This window comes from Wolffia australiana, chromosome 9 (genome assembly GCF_029677425.1).
Source record: "Wolffia australiana isolate 7733 chromosome 9, ASM2967742v1".
Taxonomy (NCBI): domain Eukaryota; kingdom Viridiplantae; phylum Streptophyta; class Magnoliopsida; order Alismatales; family Araceae; genus Wolffia; species Wolffia australiana.
In genome coordinates this window covers 5,423,728-5,442,601 of record NC_135843.1, presented here as the reverse complement: position 1 = coordinate 5,442,601, position 18,874 = coordinate 5,423,728, and the positions used below count along the sequence as shown (strand labels likewise).

At 41.0% G+C, this 18,874-nt stretch overlaps 1 protein-coding gene across 1 annotated transcript; it reads left to right on the top strand.

Annotated features, from left to right (window-relative positions):
• Positions 1-848: 848 nt before the first annotated feature.
• Positions 849-13,311, top strand: LOC144707745 (RING/U-box superfamily protein). Its single transcript, XM_078580981.1, has 10 exons — positions 849-1,039; positions 1,647-1,727; positions 9,456-9,576; positions 9,662-9,756; positions 10,573-10,644; positions 11,357-11,480; positions 11,565-11,641; positions 11,761-11,869; positions 12,046-12,229; positions 13,154-13,311. Exons 1-10 carry the CDS (start codon positions 1,016-1,018, stop codon positions 13,239-13,241), a joined length of 975 nt encoding a protein of 324 aa, XP_078437107.1. The 5' UTR covers positions 849-1,015; the 3' UTR covers positions 13,242-13,311.
• The last annotated feature ends 5,563 nt before the right edge of the window (positions 13,312-18,874 follow it).

The window sequence follows — 18,874 nt, the reverse complement described above, 5'->3', positions numbered from 1 at the left end:
GGGCGTGGACGAGTGGGATCCGAGTGTAATTGGGTATTTATACTCGCTCCACACCTATAAACATTGATAAACACTTCACTTTATAAATGAAATCCCCATGGGTGGCGTCCAGGACACGGCTGGATCGGTCTATGGGCACAACCGCAGGGTTGGCCGTACCCGACACCGTGTTTTTGCCAATTTGAAAAAAAAAAATTCATACTGGCTGCATGTCAGCATTTGAAATATCTCTATGATTCGGCTTGCTTCTAAATACTGAAATAGGTACTGCTTGTGGTTCCTCTCCTAGTGACCTTTTTGATCATAGCGAAGGTGCTTTTACGTTGGATAATTGTTTGCAAAAGACAAACCGATGTCATCATAGGCCGAAGACGTAGACGAACGATCGACGGAAGATGACCACTAATCCCTAAAGCCCATAGAGTTCAAACTTCAGAGCATAATTCAAACGATTCTCTGGGATAGACCTAAATACCAACAAAAAGAAATAATTCATGAAAAATTCAAATTTAAAGTAAATGGTTTTTTAAGACTTGTTGACTTGACATTTAAATAATTAAGGTACAAGTCTTATTTTCCTTTCAGTTGAGAATACAAAGTATTTTTATTACATTCCACCTTGAGATCCCTACTGGATATTTAGAAAAATATATTATATTACGAAACCTTGTCATTTACAAAATCAAAGTTACCTTAGAGATAAAAATCTATACAACAGTATTTTAATTTGTTTTTAAATACATACGGTTTTGGAAAATAAGGAATTTGCATTTTACACCCAAAAGTAATTTTATTACACTTTAGGGTCATTTCTTTGCGGCCGGTTAAGTTCTGACTCAAGAGCGTTTCATTACTCTTCCGACGCGCAAATTGTCGCGTGGAGGGGAAATCTCGCGCTCCTTCTCAGATCTCTCTTCAACTTCGCGATCTACAATCGGTCGTATACTCCTCTGATTTCTCTACGAGAGTTTGGATTTGTATATATTTCTTAATCTCGAAGTCAGCTGCAGTACGGATGGTGGTTTGCAAATGCCGCAAGGTGATGGTCTAAACCGACTCTGAAGTCGTGTTTGAATCGATCTGATACGAATTTGGAAATTATTCAGCTCAGTGGCGTGTGAATTCGTTTTTATTTTTATTTTTGAGAATTATTGTTTCTGTAGTTGTGATTCAGTTTGATCAAGATGAGCAGGGAAGATCCTTGGCTGTGTTCGGAGCGACGGTCTTGTTGCGTTTCCGTGGATGATTTTTGCGACTTGTGGATCTGGACAATTTTACGCGACAGGCATTCGCTAGAATGTTGTCTTATCTGATGGCCCAAAATTGAGACCCTCGGATGTGTCTTATTTTTGGAAAATTTTAAAAATTATGAATTTTGATCCTTTCGTACAATTGTGAATCGTTTAATTTGGACTATCCAATAGCTTCGTCGATTCAATTTTCATCATGGATTAGGCGTCCGTTTCGGAAAGAAAATTTTTGACATTTATTCTTTGATGAATGTTAACACTGACGGAAGAAGCATTTCAAATGTGGAATTTATTGGGTCATCTTTTACTATGAGCATCGTTGGTTTTAAATTATTAAACCATTAAATATCTTAACTCCTGCTCTCGTATTTATTGATTTGCCATTTTGACCATTAGGCGACCAAGCTTTACTGCTTCGTGCATAAAGTTCCTGTCTGTGGAGAATGCATCTGCTTTCCCGAGCACAAACTATGTGTGGTACAATCCTGACTTTTCACTTGCCGAATTCGATTTACTTTAACTTTCTTAAATATTCTGCTTTCTTGACTACATCTTTTGTTAGGATGACTTTCACTTTTTCATTTTTAATTGCTCCATTCGGGAATATGCTTCTGTTTTATTTATTAAATTGTTCATGTTGTTGGAGGGAACGACTTGTTCTCTGGGTTGGCGCTCTAATAGCACTTGTCATCTATTTAGCTTTATTTTCGGGGTGTATTTTCTAAATACTGGCCAAGACTAGCCACAAAAAGCTTTACAAAGTTATGTTATGCTTAAGTTTTTTTAATTAATTGAGTTTTTTGAGAGATGCTTATTTTCCTTGTGAAATTTGATCACACAGAAATTCCTCTAGATTTGTGAATGTGGGCAGTTCTTAATATTACCACCCATACGGATTATTTTCTCCATTGGACTCATAAAATTACCTGGGAATTTCTGGTAAAGGCTCCCTCTAATCTAAAATAAATAAAACCATATCACATTCCATCCTCAACTAATTAAAAAGAACAGGAGACCAGAAAAAAGATCATGACATGCGTTAGTTGGTTATTTTCCCTCTTCAATTGAGAAGCCAAATTCTTAACTGAAAAAGGGTTCCTGAACTTGAGGAGGCGATTCAAATCCTTATGGGGGAGGAAAACAGGTATCAACTTGTTTCTGAGGCTTCGAAGGATGAATTTGGAGCGGGAGTTATGCTCAAAGCAAGAGGTTAGAAAAACCAGTCTGAACTTCTAGTCAAGCATTCAGTCAAGGGTTTCATAAGTTGAAAATACAGATCAGAATTTTTTCAAAAAAATACTGATCAGAAAGTCCAAGGAGGAAAGCAATCCAGAAGCGGATTATACTTCTCCTATCTGCAAGTTGTTACTCCACGAGGGAGAAGTATTGCCTGTCACTGTTGGGGGAAATGTTACAATATTAATTGTGCATCGGCCATTGATTCATATGACTGTTGGGCATATGAGAAGGCAAGGAATCTGTGGGCCACACCCTTAAAAATTTGGGAGTTATTTAATATATCCATCATCCACCCGATCTTAACGCAGAATTGATAACGGTATGGGCTTATTAGAGATGTTATTTATGCGTTGGCCTTTGACTCAGATGACTGTTTTGCATGTGAGAAGGCAAGGAATCTGAGGGTCACAACCTTTAAAAAAAGAACAGGTTGATCTGCATGGGAAATGCAGCAGATGGGGGCTGATGAGAGAATATCTGGAATTTAACTGTTATGTTCATGTGTTGGAGATGAATCGATGACAGGAATGTAAATTCAAATTCAACCAAGAACAATTCAACCGATCCAAAGATGGTGCAATATAATATGAGGAGTTAGGGGACGATAGATAGAAGAGATTCCCAGGGTAAAGAGGAGAGTAGAGGAATGATGAGGGGATGGCAAAGGATTGCCAATGAACATTCGGGGGCTCGGTAGGGGGATGACGACGTTGGCCTGCGAGCAAAAGGGAGGGAAGAGCCACGACCAAGACGGGAGAGGGGAGATGTCGCGAGAGAGGGATGGAGAGCTTACAGTGCAATTTCCTGCCTCAAGCTCCCTCGAGTGGGGCTTTAAGTAGGAGTAGTTGTGGGCTGAACCCGTGCTTGTGGGTTGGGCTCCTGTTGGACCTTCCTCCGTACATACACCCACTGGCATATCATATCATTGATCTGCATGGAAAATGTAGCAGATGGGGGTTGATGGTCGAATATCTGGAATTTGGAGAAAGAAGCATTCAGCACTAGGAAGAACTTAATTTTCACTAATATCCAAATCCAATAATTGGTGACATATAAAGGCAATAAAATAAAAGAGGGATATTTGAGAGGAGTATAATATCCCCATTTCAGTCATAAATTTAACACAAAGATCTCAGGAGAGGACTCGAGAACAATTTTCGAATCATCTGTAATTAACTCCCTGCTACTCGTTGTTACATAGTGTATCTCTTTAGACCCTCACCTTGTGGAGTAGGAGAGTGCTGTGTGGAGATGTATGATAGATTGGCATATTCTATCAACTTTGAAAAGACAAATCATGGATAGAGTGCTGAACGTACTTGAGCTGAAGAGATACACATAACATGGATAGAGTTATAGACAAAGGTGGTTCCAGCTGGATTAGTTGTATCCCAAACATTTTCCGTGCTCCAGGCATTATTTTATTGATTTTAAAACTCGTTTCCCCATTTTTCCAGGTAGCTTCCTTGATTTTGATTCATCATAGTATATCTGCTGAGCTTTCTGTGTTGTGAATGTTGTTTTTCCATTTAAGAGGATTCTTCTGAGTGTGAAGTCCACACCAGAAGCTTCCTCTCTCAGCTGCACTTGTTCTCATAAAGAATACAAAATGAGTCTCACTTCTCTAAGGCTGTCATACCCCCAAAAGTTGGTATACTGAGCTCTCATTTACGGTGCATCCTGAGCTCTCATTTACTTTTCAAAAAAAAAGAAACCCCCAAAAGTTGGTGTAAATGTTACTGGGCCTATAGTGGGCACATTCAACAACTAGGCTCAAGCAGAAAGAAAGGGTATAAGACAAACAGACCAGTCACGGCAAACTGCTGAGAAACATGATGAAATAAGACAAAGTTAAAGCAGGGCATATCCCATGGATGAGGCATAATTTATTTTCAAAATGACCTGTGTGCTAATGATAATCATAGACCAACGACATCATAGACCAAGGGACAGGGATCATAGAATATTTCCGTTGGCATGTGTGCCAAATGAAATATTCTGGTAGCAAAAGAATACCATACCAGTGAAAGAAATATTAATTCGCGGCTGTTCATTGATTTTAACTTCATATTTTTGTGATTTCTTTTTGAAACAATGATTATTTATATTATTTAGTGAGATACGGAAAAATCATTAAAGAGGGCACTTGCTATGTAAACTGATTTCTTACCGTAGTCTGATACAATTCCCATTTTATCTAGGTTTAGTTTCGTCATGTTACAGTACTAAGGGTATTCTGGTCATTTGGCATTTATATATTCTTTTATATAGGGCAGTTGTCCTTTAGGAAGGTAGCCAAGAAAAAATGAAGTTTGATCCCTGTCCCTTTCTGTTTATGATCCCTCTCTCCATTTATGATCCCTGTCCCTTGTGATCTCTGTCAGAATGCACGATAGTCCACGCAGAAACACCATCCTCCATCTTTTTTCTTCACTAGGAGCGCCGGGCTGGCATACAGGCTAACTGATGGCTGGATAATGCCTCCTGCACACATCTCGCCCACCAATTTCTCAATTTCAGTCTTCGTGGCATGTGGGTATCGGTAGGGTCTCGTGGATATGGGTTTTGCCCCGGTTCCAGACAGATGGTGTGGTCAATACTTCTTGCCGGAGGCAGGGATGTAGGAGCTTCAAATACTGCTGGAAACTGGTTCTGAACTCGGACAGGAGGTCCTCATCCACTGATACGACCCCGACTTATCTAGGCCTTTTTCATCATTTAGCCCAATAGGGGCATTTAGGTCATTTGGACCTTTGGTAATCCCTTTAAATAGAGCAGCCCTCCCTTGATCAGGGCAGCCAAGAAGTATCACAAGAATGTGTTTGGCTCCCTCCGGTGACGTCCATTCCGCCGAACCCCTCTCGAAGGCGACGTCCATTCCGCCCGCCCTCATCCTGCCGTAATCCATCCCGGCATGCGGACGACCATCCCTGCGACTTCTCCCTCCCTTCTCGTCTTCTCCCCGATATGAACCAGCAGGTTCGTATCATCCACCAGTTGTGATGAACGTGGATCTTGAATAGACACTTGGAAAAGGGCAATGCAGAGCTCATTCTCTTGTTGAATTTCCTTATGCATTGCCTTGAACGAAATACTTGAACGGTTCAGACTGGGGTCGCTGCGCAAGGTGATGTTGTGGCAGTCCCTTTGAAAAGTCATGCATAAGGTGTCCCACTCGACCACTGTCTTGCCCATAGTTGTCAACCATTGCATACCCAATATGACATCAACATCGCCCATTGGAAGTGGTAAGAAATGGTCAACTACCCGTAGCTCTTGAATTGTCAACTGCACATATTTGCAAATACCTTGTCCAGGTACCTTGTGTCCGTTGCCTAATGTGATGCCATATTTGGAAGAGTCTGAAATAGGAAGATTCAATGAATCCACGACATCGGAGGAGATAAAATTATGGCTTGCACCACAATCAATTAGCACTGTGACTGCTTGATGCTGGATGCGCCCTCCAATTTTAATGGTGCCAGGGGAGGTCAGCCCCACCACCGAGTTTAAGGAGACCTCAACGAGTTCAACTGGTTCGACGGTTTTGTCAATGGAAGTAGGGTCCTGATTCTCTTCATTTTCGGCCGACCCTCCCAGATTATCATTCAGCACCAATACATGCAGCTCTGTGTTACATCGATGTCTCGGGGAGTATTTTTCATTGCAGGAGAAGCATAAACCTCTGGCTTTGCGGTCTTGGATCTGCTCTACTGTCAAGTTGATCTTGCGGGGACGGGGGGGGCCCTTTGACGGTGAAACATTGGTGCCCATTTTGGCTGGCTTATGCTTCCATGGGGTGACCCCATGATAACAATTGGGGGAGCCCATTTTGGCTGGAGAAGGATTCATAATTGATGAGTTGTGGCTCACTGGCGGCAAGCTAGATTTTGTCAGCATACGTCTTTTGCGTTCCACTCGTTGGGCCTTTAACATGGTAGAGGGAAAGAAAGATCATGGCACTCAGCAATGTCGATCTCAGCTCGTATTTCTCAGAATAATCCTTTGATAAAACAGTCAGTCATAATTCCTTCAGAGATGTGGGGATTGGCAGCTAGCCGGATGAATTCTTTTTTGTAGTCATAAACTGTGGAGGTCATCTTTGCGTCAAAGAAACGCTGGCGTGCAGTCCCATCCTGACTTCCCTCGAACCATTCCAGTAGCTGGGATTTGAGGCTGATACAATATTCGTATCAAAGACGTATCAATTCCCAAAATATGATCAATATTCCAGTAGAAAAAGAGATCTCGACAACGCAGTTAGAAAGAAGTAGAGATTTGGTTGGAGATGATCTCGATGGCTCCCTCCTGGTGAGCTCCTTCTAGATCTTGGCGGTCATCATCGGCTGGACTCCTCCCTCCAGGTCGTACGGCGAAGAAACGCGATCGCGGCTCCTCCCCTCTTCGTTCGTCTAAACGAGACTTCTTGCACATGAAAAGGTAGTTATTCCATACCTGGGTGTTCCCTTCTTATTTATATGTCCTGTCGGGGTTTCACTTATGCTGGTCAACTGTCCGTTGACCAGATCTGAGCTTCCTTCTTCTATATGTCTTGGAATAGCGTCTATTAGAGGCTTGGCCATATCCTAAGAGGGCGTAGACTGAGGAGCCATTGGTACCAGGCGAGGGCATCGCCTTCAAAGAGAGTCCCGGCTGCTATTACCTTATCCTCATCTGGAATGGCATACATGTTGAAATAGATCTCCACTTGATAAAGCCACTCTTCTGGATCGGCACCCGCAAAGGTCGGCATCTCCAGGCGACGTGAAAAACGAGGGCCCTCGCTTGGGGGCACAGTTGTGGGAGCTTCCAGACTGGACCAATGGGGAACGGGTTGTTGTGGGCAGGTTTGGGATGTCCAGGTGGGGGGTTTAGGGTGCAGATGGGAAGGCTGGGGGGGAAAACCGGGAGGTGTGGACCGAGGGTGATTGAAGTCGGAAGTGGACCCATTCAAGCGGGTAAGGTGGTTTGGATCTGGAAGATGGGCGGTACCATGGTGGTAAGGTGGTAAGGTGGTTCAAGAGGGGGGGTACCATGGTGGACAGGGGTTGTGAGACGGGAGGGGGTTGGGAGATGGGCGGGAGGTGTCAGAGGAGGGGGAGATGCTGGCATTGGCGGACGATGAGGTGGGGTGGACATACCCGTGGACGACAACTCTTGGGTGTGTTGCATTGCTGCTACCGTGATTGCAAGTTGGGAGACAGTGTGGGTCAGCACCACCATGTCTTGTGGCAGAGACTGGAGGGGTTGCAGCGCTGCTAACTGGTTCGCCAGGGTTGCTACATCTAGGGTGAGGGTGCAGGACGACCGCAACTCTCGAGCGAGGTCATCCAAATCGGAACCTTCGGAAGCCGACATGTGTAGTGGTTCAGCAACAGGAGCGTCCATGGCACCGTCACCGGCTCTGATACCAGTGTTAGTGACCTGCGAGGTAGAAGAAGAATACCAAACGAAAGAAACAACAATCCCAGAAACAAAAACAAACACCGAGTTCACACGAGACAGATTGCAACGGGGTCGTGACTCTGGGGCTTCCCTCTCCAGAGAGTCCTTCAAAGTACTCCCCGTGCCCTAACTCAGTGTTTCCCTTCCTTTATATTAGGTGCGCCCCCTTGTCGCTTCAGCTTCCTACGCGAGTAGTGAAGCGACACGGCGGGTTTCCTAACAGAATGAAGTTCGATCCCTGTCCCTTTCCATTTACGATCCCTGTCCCTTGTGATCCTCTCTACCTCATTGCATCTTCAGGCAGCTTGTCCCCTGTCAATCCCTGGCTCCTCTGTTCAACCACTCCATTCAGTCCCTGTCTCGGAAGAATGAAGAAGAGTGGAAAAGGTTCTACTCTCCAACCCTGGGAACATCTACTCTTCTCCTTTATTTCCCTTCCCCAATATGAACATACACCAAGAAACATATCATAGTCTCACTAAATAGACCTTGACTTTTTTTCATTTATTCCCGTTCTCACTTTTCATTCTGGAACAAAACTAAGCATTCAAGTTTGGTATATTAATAAATGCATAGAGATGTAGAGAATAAGATTAGATATGACGAATGAAATAATGGCCATTGTCTACTCTGATCATTTATTACTTGAATGTCTGATTGGTAGATTTTTTCGTAATGATATTTTCCATATGTTTCTGTCGTAAGCCTGGGAGGTGTAACTATATAATGGGCCATCTGCCCTCTTTCCCTGAATCTGAAAACGTGGAAAACAATGAATTACGTTTTTCCCTAAATTTGATCTAGGGTGTTGTTATCTCCCACCACCCTACTTATGTTAGGACTCTGTTAGACCTAACAGATCTTAGAGGAAATCACCTCGCACTTCCTCAAATGTAGGACGAAATCCAAGAGTTGAAATTCAATTAACCAGAAATATCACGAGTCTTGATACAATTATCGATGATCGATCTCAGTGAAACAGATCTGAGATGAGAAAGGAAGGGGAAAAGATTAGCCTGGAGAAGATGAGTTCTAGGATAGAACTCCGAGTGACGACGAAATCTGGACGGCCCGATCGGCGGTTGATGACGGAGAATCTCCAAGAACCTTCAGTGAGTAGTTGATCGTAAGTCCCCCGTCGGATGCCCCTCTTCCTTATTTATATCTTCTTCCCTCCTGCCGATTTCCTGCCTTTATTCAAATGCTCACACGTGTGGGTCACTCCGCACATGTGGGAATAGGTGCTTTCCTCTTCTTTGACATATATGTACGCAATGGTTGCTTATCAACTTACCTCACCATTCCACACCCTCATTGATTCCTCTACATTCTTAGTAACAATCTTTTGTAAAACATTTCTGTTGCCCAGGCTATATTTGCGAATCTTATGGATCAAGCATAGTTATTAACATTTCATCACTTGATCTTTAAAAAAAATCATTGATGCCGTCAAGTTATTCTCCTGAAAACTGGTATATGGAGTGTTACAGCTCTCAGAACTCGCTTCCAAACCTTTTTTAGGTCCGAACCTATTCTGAATGGGTAATAGATGGAGAATATGAGTGGCCACCCACTTGTTCAGGCTGCCATGCTGACTTGGAAGCAGAAAAAGATCCTCAAACTACACGTCTCGGTTGTTTGCGTGAGTGTTTGATTCATGTTATTTTCTTTCCAGTCTGGGGATAAAAGATTGTGTCAAAAAATCTCAGCACAATTTCTTGTTTCAGATGTGTTCCACACGCAATGTCTTGTGTCTCACATCCAAACCTTCCCTCCTCAGACTGCGCCGAACGAATATGTTTGCCCGTCGTGCTCCTCCCCTGTAAGTTTTGCCGTACTTGTTTTTTTTAATCATCATTTTTACGAAATGTATTCTCTACGAATAATTTTTCCTGTTTCATATCAATAATCTATGACAGTAACGAGATCCTTGTCTAACTTAGAAATAAAAATGCCTCTGGTTCTTATGAATATTTCAAAAAATGAACCATAAAAGTCTGCTTTTAGAGTGACATTGGTTGGAGTCTGTTTAATGTCATATCATCTCATTTGGCTGACATATTCATTGGCCGGTTTGGAATACGGTGAAAACCATCAAACAGTAGTATCCCACACATTTTTGTGTTGTTCTTGGTTAAAATTTTGTGGATCCTATGAGTGGATGTTTCGCCGGATTTGAGAAATCACTCGCTTCTTTCACCCGTTAGTTTCTTTTAAAATGATCCTTTGAAGTTTGTCCTTCAGCATCACATTTGGCTTATATGAAAAGTGAACTCAAATTTGAAACACTACGATTATCCAAATATTTCTCAAAGATAGAATAAACATTTTGATGAATTGACTTCCATACAGCAAATTATGGCTGTATGCGGAGAGAGACTTTTTTTCTGAAAGTCCAATGTAAAAATTGCTGACAGAAAGTTAGTATTTTTTTTTTAAAATATTTTTTTTCCGTGTGATCAACTCCAGTGGAGCTTGCGTTTGTATATTTTATAGGTTGTTTGAATCTTTTTTAAAGCTTCAAAATTCAAGAGAGGAAGTATTTAGCTTCAATGTGGCTTTATCTTGAAAATGTCAAAATCTCTGATATTTCATATTTTCTGAATAGCGCTTCCAATGATTTTTTTACGTTTCACAGCTCTGGCCGCCAAAGAACTTCAAGGATACCCAATCTCTCCTCCATTCAAAACTGAAGGAAGCAATCATACAGGTTACTAGCTGACCGTATTTGTGTTCACGTCTTTTTTAGCATCTGATTGGATATTTAACCAATCCTCCATTATCAGTTGTTTCCATGATTAACGAAACAAGGTGATCTATAGTTTCTGAAAGAGTCAATACCTTCTCAACAATATCATCCCTAGAGTTGCCGGCTGACAAAAAGAGATACAAGAGAGGAAGAGAGAGAACCAGATAATAAAGATAGAGGTATTAATCGATAGTAGAGGTAGGGAAAATTTTTAACTGGGCCAGCTGAAGATCAGATGATAGAGATAGACAATCTAAGTTGGGGAAAAGGAACCCAGGCAAATGACGAAACCAGCCATAACTATGACTAACTTCTTTTTGATAAAAAACCCTAGATTTCTATCAAGGAATTGTTTCCAAGTATTGACATAGAAGAGTCGATCTGGAGCGGGGTAGGGACCAACACAGAAGGGAGCCAGCTGAAGATCCGGTGAGATGATTACAAGGAGGTAGGGGATACTTGGTTGGCAGAATGGGTATCAAGGGAGAGGGATACCAGTGGGATGGACATCGCAAGGGAGAGGGACAGGGACCCAAATAGTAATCCAACTTCACTTCATGGAAATCATTAGAATATTTCTTTTTGCTAATATCGTCTGTTTGACTCTACTTTCTTCATTTTTCAACATATTATTAACTGTCTCTCTTTTCATGTGTCTTGCTTTCAATGACAGAGCGGCTTAGAGAAGAACATCTTTGGCAATCATGTCGTCACATTGCCGTCAGCGGAAGCTCGCTCACCTCCTCCGGCTTTCGCATCCGACCCATTAATGCGCGTGTCTAAGTCTCAAGAAATAGGTAATAATCGCAAGAAATTATTTCTATTCATAAAAATAATATAAATGAAAAATATTATGGTTTTTGAGAATCTCTGGGATCCAGATATTGTGGAGGGGGACGGCCCAGGCCAGTTTGCCCAAGATCATCAGCCTAATTTCATCAAGCCCGCCAGTCCTACAGTAAGCCAAGTTGTCCTTCTCAAATATAGTAAATTATATATAAATTCATGACATATTTTTTTGGGCATATATTTGTGAACTATGATTGTTGTTATTTTAAATTTTTTTTAACCTTGCAGCCTGGTGCCACCACTAGAAAAGCCTCTTATTACCCCGATAGACAGAGCTCAGAAATTTCATATTATGCTGATGACGAAGATGGGAACCAGAAGAAGTACAGTAGACGAGGTAATTCTTTTCTCGCGTAATTAATTTTACAGTTCTGTATTCTTTTCCTTGTTCAATGTATTTCCTCATTCCAAAAAATTAGTTCATTGCACAATTTTCATGTTAGTAAATATCAAATATGGATCTAGCTAAACGGCCACAGAAGCTGAATCTGACAGCTCTGGTGATCCAATCAGGTCCCATTCGCCACAAATTCTTGAGGATGCTGCTACCTTTCTGGTCAAGCGCCTTGCCGACTTTGCCGGTGACGACGCCACCCCGAAAGGAGGGGCCTGCTGATGATCCTCCGGAGGGGCGTTCACGGAACCAACGATCCTCAAGGATAGACCCCAGGAAGATCCTGCTGACGATTGCCATCATGTTTGCTCTCAATCTCTATCCCTCTCAATTTATCTCTCTCTACCCCTATCTTCACATCTATCAGTTTCTCTCTCTCTCTCTCTCTATCATTATCCATAACTATCTTCATCTCTCTGTCCAACTCTATCTATTCATCTATCCATCTCTCCATCTTCATGTGTCTCTCTCCATCTCTCTCTCTCTATCATTTTCTTTATCTCTCTGCTTCTCTATGTCAAACTCTATCAATTCATCCATCCATCTCCCTATCTTACTGTGTTTCTCTCCATCTCTCTCGATATCTCTCTTTATCTCTCTGTCTAACTCTGTCAATTCGTTCATCCATCTCTCTCTATATCTCTCTTCATCTCTCTGTCTAACTCTGTCAATTCTTCCATCCATCTCTCTCGATATCTCTCTTCATCTCTCTGTCTAACTCTGTCAATTCGTCCATCCATCTCTCTATATATCTATTTTCATCTCTCTGTCTAACTCTGTCAATTCGTCCATCCATCTCTCTCGATATCTCTCTTCATCTCTCTGTCTAACTCTGTCAATTCATCCATCCATAACTCTCTATATCTCTCTTCATCTCGCTGTCTAACTCTGTCAATTCATCTATCCATCTCTCCATCTTCCTGTGTCTCTCTCTCCATCTCTCTCTATCTATTCATCCTTCTATTTCTCTCTCTGATTTTATACCAACCAGTCTATCTATCCATCTGCATCTCTCGCTATCTAACCATCTCTCTCTCTCTATCTATCTACTCATCTCTCGCGATCCATCTATCTCTACAATCTCCTTCCTCTTTAAATAACAAAAAGTTCAAAAAAAGTACCCAGTCAAAGAATTGTCAGAAAAATTTGTAGTGTTGAAAAAATTTCAAATTTTCACAATTTATGGAAAAATTCAAGTCCTAACGTAAAAAGCTTGATTTTCTCCAGGGCTTGTTTGGCGACCATGGGGATTCTCTATTACCGGCTGGCCCAAAGCATGATTGGAGGAGACCTCTCCTTGGACGAGCCTCAGTGATCTCCTTCTCTTTCTCATTATAAGAATTTTTCTTTCATCCAGATATTCTTCGATTTTCTTTTTTTCTCTTTTTCTTGGCGTATTTTTCCAGTTTCCTGTTTATATGTGTCTTTCTTGTCCGGGCCTACGGATTGTGCGGCACAGATTTGGCCGACAGAGTCCATCTATCAAATGGCCTTTGATCGATGATCAAATTGGCTGGATTGATTGATCATCTGTCAAACTGGTGGACAGTTGGCTGTACGAAGTCATTTTTGTCATTAGTCATGTGTAGGAAACGATGGTTTAGGTCTCGATATCGGTTTTTTAAAAAACTTAAACATATACCTAAACTTCGGTACGGCCTCGGTTCGGTCAAAGATTGGTTTTGGTTTGGTAAAACCTCTAAGTTCAGTCACAGTTATCTGAAAGAAAACATTTTGGAATTTTAAAAATTAAAGTCAAATTTTAGGTTAAAAATATTGAGAAAAAGATAAACAAACTACTTTATTTATTAAAGAGATCGCTTTTGTCATGGATTCACTACATAAACAAAGAGAAAACTGTAATGTTGCATCTACAAATAAAGATTTATTTTTACTCCGTTCAGCTTGGGACTGGTTTTTGGTTCGGCGAGCTCTTTGTACTGAATCTGGTGCCGAACTTTCAGTAAACCCATAATTCCTAAACTGACAATATCAGTATAGTCTGGTTTTATCGAAGTTTGGCAAAAAAAAAGGGAAATATGACAAGGAAGACGGAGAGTGAGAGGGAAAAAGAGAGGGAGGGTAGGAGGCATTGATTCAGAGAGGGGGTGATGCTGAGGTGCTCAGGTGGATGTCTGATGCAGCGACGACAGCTGCTACGGTCAAATGGTGAGTGGATAGAAACAGAAAGATAGCTTGAGAGAGAGGAGTCATCTCCCTCATTTCCTCCATCCCCTTTGCAAATGAATAGATGAACAAATGAATGAACAGAAGGCCATTTAAGCCCATTATGTCTGTTCCTCACATCATTTGTCATCATCCTCTATCCTTAGTTGCAAGTCCCCAAAGTAGGAGACATTCCTGCACAAAGCCATGTGTGCTTATTGTGAGGATGTGTTCGTGTACTTTGACTCAAAATATGGGATCGAGTCCTTAAGCGTGAACGCCACACACATCATGTGTGGTGACACCTGACCCTAATCTTTAAAGTGCCTGTTAGGTGCTCGTGATTGTCGGCACGCAAGCGTGGTGGATCAGGACAGGCTGTGCATGCTGCGTATGCAGCCTGTCAAGAGCGCGCATTGGGGATACTCAGGCTCGGCAATAGAGGTGCAGCAAGCAATGTGAGCGGTGTGGGTTGTTTGTGCACGCTACAAGTGCTGGGTTTGCAGGGCTGGGGAGGGGGGGGGGACATTATGCTTGGAGACTAAGGCATTGGTGCATTGAGTATGAGCTTATATTCAAGATAACCTAAGGGTGTTTTAGATCTGATAACCCTTGTAAAAATAAGGTTTTACTTAACCCGAGTAAATGAGCTCGAGGTGTTCTCAATCGGCAAAGCCTCTAAAGACAAAGGTGTTCTCAATCGGCAATGCCTCCTAGGTGTTCTCAATCGGCAAAGCCTCCAAGGTGTTCTCAATCGGCGAAGCCTCCACGGACTGAGATGAGGAGTTCTCAATCGGTGAAGCCTCCAAGTACTGAGCTGAGGATTTCTCAATCTATGAAGCCTCACCCCATGACTTGCTAGCTCATTTTATTTTTAATTATAATTTTAACTTTTATAATTTATTATTCCTTTATAATACAATGACTCAATTCACATAAGGACCTTGTCCCTACCCTCTCTTCTTAACCTCCAAGCTATCTAAAGTTGCTGCAAGAGACTTCCGCTGCAAAAGTAAAGGCTGCTCAATGTTTCTGTCCAAGCGTTGAGGCCAGCATACGTTCAATCCAAGCATCGTGACTAGCTGGAGATTTGACTGCGTGACTGTAGTAGAGACATGAAAAAAAATTACATTCTTTCGTAAATGTGTGAATGAAAATGAACCCTATAAATAGTGTTTGTAAATAGGCGAACCATTTATGAACTTTTGGCGTTCTCGAGGGCTTTTTATGTTTTCAACACTCTCTCTCCCGTTCTCGAATGACCACGAATAAACCGAACACAAACGCAAATAGACAAACAAAAAAAAATACACATTCGCACAAAACTAGAACCAAATTCACACAAAGTGAAATAAAGAACCGCACACGGTTCTGTGCAGTGTTCTGATTGAATTTGTTTTTATTATGTTCGGAACACCGAACAGAACGAACAATTCGCACAAACTCACACAAAAAGAGCAGAACGACCATGTCTAAATGCACACATAGATTTTCACATGTTCGTTTTCATCAAACAATGAATTTCCCATCCCTAATTCTGAGATTTAATTCAACCCACTTAGGATAAGTAATTATCTCGTTAAATATAAATTTTTTTAGAGGGATAACTAGAAAGAGAGAGAGAGATAGAGAGTTTGCAAGTAGGCATGGTCGTTCTGTTCTGTTCGTTTAAAACGAACAAAAAATTTGCACAAATTTTTTTTTGGTGTGCTGTTCTTTTTATGTGCGAAAATTAGAACAAATGTTTGAACAATTCGCACAAATTTGCACAAACCGAACAAATTCGAACAATCGAACAAATTCGCACAATCGAACAAATTTTCACAAACGAAATTTTTTTCACAAATGAACAAATTTTCACAAACGAACAAATTTGCACAAAACAAACAAATTTGCACAAATGAACAAATTCGCACAAAACGAACAAATTTTCACAACCAAACAAAATTCGTACAAACGAACAAATTTACACAAAAAGAACAAAATTCGCATGAAAAGAACATAATTGTTAGGAAATTGCATAAAATGCACAAAATTGGAAAAAAATTTTATGCATCTGCCAAAGTATATTATACTAAAAATATTCTAATTTATTATGACGTTATACTCATTCACAACTCACAAAACACCATATTCAGTATAATTCTATCAATCCAAATGTAACAGTCACTGAATCTAATGATAATGGCATTTATATTTTAATGGTACCTGATATGTGAGGGGTTTATGTCATTGTTGTCACTTAGATTTAAGAAAAAAGTTTGGATTATTTTAATGAATTCATTTGGCAATTTATTCAGAAGAGGGGATTATACTGAATTCATTTTGGTAGTTCATTTCATTTCATTGGGTGACATAACTGAATTCATTTGGTTTTAAAGGAAAGGAATTGATTGATTTAATAGATTTTTTAGACTTAATTTGATTAAAATGACTTACATGAAACGGAGTGTACTTACATATTTTTCTAGAATTTGGTTAGAGGGTGGAATGATTAGATTTCAATAATAATATATTTGGGTATTTGTTCAATAATAACATAACTTTTTTAGTTCTCATACCTAAGAAAGAAGGTACGATGGGTGTATCCAAACCGTAATGAATCCAAGATGTCATTTTGAAATCAAATGTTAGGGTTCCTAGTTTTGTCAGAGATAGAAAGCAAGAGAGAAGGAGAGGGAGAGGGAGAGAGTGTGTGAAGGAGAGAAGAAGAGGGAGAGGGTTAGGGTGAGTGAGAGAGAGGAAGACAGACGGAATGAGAGCGACGGTGAGAGCGTGAGACAGAGAACTGGAGAAGGAAAGGGACAGGGAGATAGAGAGACGAAGAGAAAGGGGGGATTAAAGATAGAGAAGGGAGAATTTGATAGATAGAGAGTAAGAGAGAATAAGAGAGAGAGAGAGAGAGAGAGAGAGAGAAATCAAAGAATTAGAAGGAGAGAGAGAATCGGAGATAGAAAAGAGAAGATCAGAGAATGATAAAAAGGGAGACAGAGATAATTAGGGAGAGAGAAAGATGGAATTAAGGACCGCGAGAAAACTAGAGATAGAGTTAGGGAATGAGAGAAAAGTAGAGAGGAGAAAGCGAGGAAAAGAGAGAATCAAATAATTAGAGAGAGAGCGAAAGAGAGAATCAGAGATAGAGAGAATACCAGAGAATGGTAGAGAGAAAGAAAGAATTAGAGAGAGAGAATGAGAGATAGATTACGAGTGAGGGAGGAAGAGAGAATGAGAGAGAGGTAGAAAGAAAAAATTAGAATGTGGGGAAACAGAGAATTAGATAAAGAGAATCTTATAGAGATAACTGGAGAGAGAGAAAAATAGAGAATTAGAGATAGACAATTGAAGAAACAGATAGAGAGACAACAAATTAGAGATAGAGGAAGAGTGAATCAGATATTTAGAGAGAGAGACAGAGAGATTCAGAGATAGAGATAGAAAAAATCACAGATTTAGAGGGAGCAGAATTCTGAAAATTTTCTCATCAGTAATTTTTCTTCAGAGGCTGCAGTCTCTCCGCATAGCGGGAAATTTAATTTTTTAAAATTAAACACTGTGTGGAGGACATTTCCTTGAGTATATATGTATTTTAATCCACCAAATGCAAAACGTGGGGCACGACATAAAATTTTTGAAGAGTAGGACAAATTTTTGAAGGAAAACAACTCACTTCAAAATTGAAGTCCCTCTTCTCACCCAAACCCTCAAAATTCCAGTCAGATTTCTGGCTGGGTATTTCTAGCTGCAGAACTAGCTTTCTGCCTCCTGCTCGAGTATGCTCTTTTGGCGATGGTTGAATCCTGAGTAGCGCCCTCAGCTTGATGACGAGCAATCCTGCTCTGCACAGATAAAGAAAATCTTATAATTGGAGACAGAATTAGAGAGACGAAGAGAAAGAGGGAATTGAAGACAGAGCAAGGGAGAATTTAATAGATAGAGAGTAAGGGAGAATAAGAGAGAGTGAGAGAGTCAGAGAATGATAGAGAGAGTAAGAAAGTAGAGGAATAATTGGGGAACTAGAGCGAGAAAACTAGAGGAGTCTCGCATTTAGACGGAGGATTCTTCCATCATTGTCGCCGGTATTGTGTGGTGGAGCGCTAATCTGCGTGTTGAAAAATGAAATAATTTGCCATCACATCATCATAATTTTTGTTCACGGAGGCAAAGTCAAGGAGCAAGGACAAAGTCTAACTCATCGGTGCATTCAGACAAATGTTAAATAGCCCATCATCTTCATCATCGTCTTCGTCCTCATCTGCTCTTAGGTCGTCGTTGTTGTACCATGACTTCAACATCATTAACACTTCAACGCTCTCTACCGTGAGCCTCAATTGTATGTAGTTGATTACTCGGCGACCCTCTGAAATAGATGCTCACACGCGGCACTCATCGCTTGAACTGCTAGGAAATCCTTGACCACAAGTGCTAACGCCGGGTAAGAAAGCTGACCTGTTTTGGGGGTAAAGTAGTCAGAAATTCAATAAGTAATGCTAAATATTTGGAAAATAAACAATGCAAATTATATGATACCTGTCGTTTCCACCAATGTAACACCTCTGTACCGAATGCTGGGGGGGACGTCGCGTATATGTCGAGCTCTGTGATCGGATCAACTCGTTGTGGTAGCTCAGATGGATCTAGTATTTCTTCAAGCTCCATTTGTATGAAATCACTCATCGTTGATAGAGCAGTTTGTTCGATGCGTCGATTCCCGGGGTTCCTGGATACTGAATGTGTTCCCATGATATTGCGGACGGTAGATAGAACCATTCTTAGCTTGTGACT

Coding starts and splice junctions, on each gene's coding strand:
- LOC144707745 (XM_078580981.1), top strand. CDS start 1,016: ATGGTGGTTTGCAAATGCCGCAAG. Junction 1,728..9,455: donor CCGAGCACAAACTATGTGTG/GTACAATCCTGA, acceptor AACCTTTTTTAG/GTCCGAACCTATTCTGAATG. Junction 10,645..11,356: donor TGAAGGAAGCAATCATACAG/GTTACTAGCTGA, acceptor TTTCAATGACAG/AGCGGCTTAGAGAAGAACAT.